Source organism: Sturnira hondurensis, unplaced genomic scaffold (genome assembly GCF_014824575.4).
Source record: "Sturnira hondurensis isolate 20B ecotype Veracruz unplaced genomic scaffold, ASM1482457v3 Scaffold0022201, whole genome shotgun sequence".
Taxonomy (NCBI): domain Eukaryota; kingdom Metazoa; phylum Chordata; class Mammalia; order Chiroptera; family Phyllostomidae; genus Sturnira; species Sturnira hondurensis.
This window is the reverse complement of record NW_028094832.1, coordinates 5,824,614-5,829,275: the sequence shown is the minus strand read 5'-3', so window position 1 is coordinate 5,829,275 and position 4,662 is coordinate 5,824,614. Positions and strand designations below refer to the sequence as shown.

The 4,662-nt window shown below is 35.1% G+C and overlaps 1 protein-coding gene across 1 annotated transcript; it reads left to right on the top strand.

The window, feature by feature from the left end:
• Positions 1–599: 599 nt before the first annotated feature.
• Positions 600–2,572, top strand: GJE1 (gap junction protein epsilon 1). The gene is given in 5 exon segments (XM_037034789.1): positions 600–662; positions 1,450–1,647; positions 2,182–2,257; positions 2,260–2,325; positions 2,328–2,572. Coding segments are annotated over 5 exon segments (648 nt in total).
• Positions 2,573–4,662: the final 2,090 nt, after the last annotated feature.

Below are 4,662 nucleotides of genomic sequence, written 5' to 3'. Positions count from 1 at the left end.
CCACAGAGGCAATTCTCAGATCATTGAGAGCCATCCAGGGCTCAGAGCCCTTGTCCAGCTGGCCTCTTGCCTGGCTGACTGTGCTAACCTTGTAGTTGATTGACCACATGCCCTAGGCTTTTCTTTTGTTTTTGTTTTTCTTTTGTTTTGAGACTGAGATAAGAAAGTTGACTGAGGGCCCCAGATACCTATGGGGAAAAAAGACAGAAAAGAAGGAGGAGGGCAGAGAAATGCGCAGGGGTTAGTGATTCATTCCCGCTATGAAAGTCGAGACACAACCTGAGTTTGATCTGAGCAGAAGCAAACTGACAGGGTGGGTCCAGAATTAACCTCCAGGGATGACGGAGCACCTGCCTCCTGAGACACGTCTCTAAATGGCATCAAAACCTTCTATGAAGGGTGTGTAAGTATTACAAAAGAAACTGTGTGAGTCCTGTCTGTGTTTTTGAACCTCATTTTTGTGAATGTTGACGAAAAAATTCCCCTCCGTACAGAGAACACTACAGGGTCCAGCAGAAGCAACGCCTGTTTGAGTGTGGTTGGTAGGGTATTAGTATGGGTGTGATCATTTACAGCATTAATGTGAACATTTCACTAAAATGTCATGCAGTGTGCTTCAGTGTGATCTTGTTAATGTTACCGAATTGCATGCTTATGATTTGGTAATAAAAAAGGGGCATAATTTATGCCAGACCTTGTATAAATATCAACCATATACCTTATTGGGGGGGGCATAAGACATGCCTACGTTTTAGAGGAAGAAAATAGAAAAAATTTTTAAGTAAAAAATGTGGTAAAATATTTAGTAACATAAATAACAATATTTTTCCAACATGAATGTAAACAGAACTCAACAGCATCATTAACAACCATTATTCCTCCCAAATTTGGGGGGGGGGGTGCATCTTATAGTCTGAAAAATATTCTGAATTTAAAACTATAACTAGAATATTTCAGGAAGTACTTTTAGCTCCTGGTGTTTTAAAATAACTCACTCTATCACACAATTCAATAAAAAAGTAGAAAATAGACTGTAATGACCATTAAATCGACATGATTTGGTTATTAAGACAGTATGTTTGAGTTTAATATTGGATTTGTTTTTTACTTTCCCAAAAGAGACCCTAAATATTCTAAGATTTTCTTAATTTTATTACAAAAGGATTAGAGATATCCAATGAATTTCAAGCTTTTTAAGTATTTCCAAAATTACACATTTGATTAGCATCACGACACTATTCGACTGTCATACTTATATTTTCAGGGTAAAAAGGACGGAGGAATCTCACAGTGCAGGGTTTGCAGTGGGCTTGATGATCTCTAAGGTTCTTTCTTGCTTCAAAAATTCATGAATCTTAAATTTTTTTTAATGTGACAATGCACAAAGTTCAATAAAATATCATCCTTTAACGTTTGTTTTCAAAAGATTTTTTTCCCCTAAAACTATAGCAGGTGAAGACTCCAAATGTGATCAGTCAATTCCGTATCTTTGTCTTGGGATCCATCCGAAAGTCTTTTCTGCGGGTGCTGGGCTTTGCAGTCTATGGAAATGAGGCTTTGCACTGCAGTTGCAATCCCCACGAGAGGGAGATAAACGGCTTCTGCTGTAAGCGGTTCAGGCCAGTCACTCCACAACCAGGTTTTCCTGTGTGCCCACGAACCTTACTCTACACCAGGTAACATTTTCTTTTAAATGTAAGTTAATACCATAATAAGATGAGGAATACCTCATCAGATATTGTTTCTAGCATTATTACTATTTTTCAACCAGCTGTTTATTTCAGGGAAATTAATTTGAGAGTTTCTTCCAACTCCAACATTCTATTATCTATTCATATGATCAGTATAATTATACTGCAGGCCTGTAGTTAGAAAATGGAGATCAGGTAGCTACTAAAATAAAGTACTTCATCATTATTAGTAATCGGTAGGTGATGATAGTAAAATATGACTACAATTTCACAATTACTAACTAAGATGTTTAAAGTTTTAAACATCTTATTAAAAGAGATATGCTAAGCAGTACTATCTTCATTATATTATTTTTATTGCCTCTAAGACTTATAAAACATAGAATTTTTAAGTTGGCTTCTCCTGAAAATCAGTGTTTTTTTAGAGTATTTTTGGTTATATGCTGATATATAGATATCAGGTATATTAGATATTTCTGACATACTTCAGGTGTTCTGGGCTTTACAACTAGTGGTTGTCCTGGTCCCTGGTGCTACTTTCCATCTTCACGCTGCATGTAAAAGCATCAGCAAGAATGCCTTCCTCAAAAGCCCATCGACACCGATTTACATTATTCAGACGCATTATTAAGACTTGTCTAGAGGTGATATTTTGGCTTCAGATTCACCTCTTTGGTTTCCAAATCAAACCTATCTACCTGTGTGATACTGGATCTCTTGGGAAAACAAAACTTACTATTATAAAATGCATGGGGCCAGAACACTCTGAGAAGACCAGTTTTCTCATTGCAATGTATACATTTACCATAATTACAGTGATGTTATGTATTACTGAGGTTTTTGAGATCATATTTAGATTATGCTTTCTAATTAAGCAGTGACCAAAAGGCTGATTCCCTACTGTCATGCCACAGTTATTTAGCCATCATTTTAATCTATTTTTTTACCTCATTCAGCAAGCATCTCAATCTCAAATATAAATATTTATTCTTTAAACTCATTGGGTCTAAAATTTGAATCTAATATAAAATATAATGCTAGGTTCTAAGTCAGTGATTCTTAAACAAGCATTTCATTCTATTTTAATTTTGTCATGCATTAGAAAATATACATAGAACTAATGTTAACTCATGTTTTAATAGTACTTTTACAGAGTCCTCTCATATACAGTATCTTAATAGATCATAGTATTGTGAGGCCAGAGAAACTTTTATTATGCCTTTTGTACAAAGTGGAAAATCGAGACTCATGGAGGTTAATACATGGGCCCAAGTTCATACAACCTTGTTAGAATCCAGATCTCCTAATTCTAAAGCCATTTCCCTTTCCACTGAACCATGCAGCTTAAACTCTGAGGATGTTAGTGCATTTGCAGTCAGGTAAAGTGTAACTTATTTACGCACAAAATGTTGTCAGTTAACTATTAAAAGAGTCATTTGTATATTGGATCATTAACTTAGAGAAATGTAGCAATTACATTTTTAATATTATACTCTACCGTTTTCTTAAAAATATAAATATTAGATGATATGGTAATATTGTCTCCAAATAAATAAAAAGTGTTACAAAAATATTGTGGAAGACTTTCTTGTTTCTTGTTGAAAAAATAAAACCTCTGTGCTCATAGGTATAACCATCACTTCTATATTCAAGATTATTGAAATGGAAAATTATATTTGCAATAAGTTAGACTTTCTAAGTAGCCATGAAATTATTTCAAAGGCAATTTTATATCAATTTAATACACTTCTTTTTGTCTGCCTACATTACTAATAATCATCTTCATTAGATGTCATATAAAGACTTTATGAATGACAGCCTTATATTGGTACCTTATTAGAGAAATGGGTACAGTCAGCCAAATACTGAGGTTTTCAGTCTTTTCCTCAGTATTATTCAGCTTATGTTTGTTGTAAAATTTTAGTTCTAAGATTTTTAAATTAGTGAGGGTTTCTCCACATGAGTACACAGGAGAAAAATCAAACTTACTTTCTCTTAAACAGTATGGATCTGTATAGGATAGGTATGTTGATTACAGGAACACAAGAAAGACCAGAAATAGTTCTACAAATATATAGTTGTGGTTTTTTTAAAAATTTACCAACATAATTCAGTGGTGCTAGAAAAACACGATGTTCATAAAATATAAACTGCAATTTTCACCTTCAGACCTGCCCTAGCCATGAATATGTCAATAGGCCTGGCCAGGCCATCAAGATCTTCTCTTTTGGTCTTCTCTTTTAGTCTTCTGCAGAACTTTTTAAGGAAAAACTATCTCTATTTTAGGGCTTGCTAAATTAATAGATGTAAGCCTCAAGATACTGGAATCCAAGTTTCTACCCTAGAAAAAATACAGCAAATAGTTGTGTATTACCTGTGTTACACTGTTTTGAGTGTACTCAAAAGATACAGCAATAGATATGTATTACCTGTGTTACATTGTTTTAGTCCACCAGTGGCCACCAAAATAGCTGTGACCACATTAAGAACAGAAAATTCCACTGCGAGGTGATCACACGTACACTGGAGGCCAGGGAGTAGTGAGAAACAGTTAGCTTCTCCATCAAAACACTTGTCAGTCTGGTCTCTCTCCCTTTTATTCTTTCCCTGGTTACCCCCAACCCCTATCTCTGCCCTCTCCTCACTGGCCAAGACTCCAGCTCTATCCTGAAGGGTCATGTTAGATTTTTCAACAGTTAATTGGAGCTGGATGGAGGAGAGTGTAGGTCTTCCTTCAGAGTAAAGTATCATAGTAAATTCTTCATTGTAAAACATGAACAAGGTAAACTAACTTAATGTGGTTGATTTGTAGCAAATCAATGTGCTGTTACGCTCGCAATATCTCTGTTACTTTTCCTCATCATATCAGTTATCCCCTACTGACAGGTGTACTGTGCTTAGGAAAAAAAGGAGCTGTGTTAGAAGATGGAGAAAAATACAATTCTAATGATTGCAATTAATTGGGTATTTT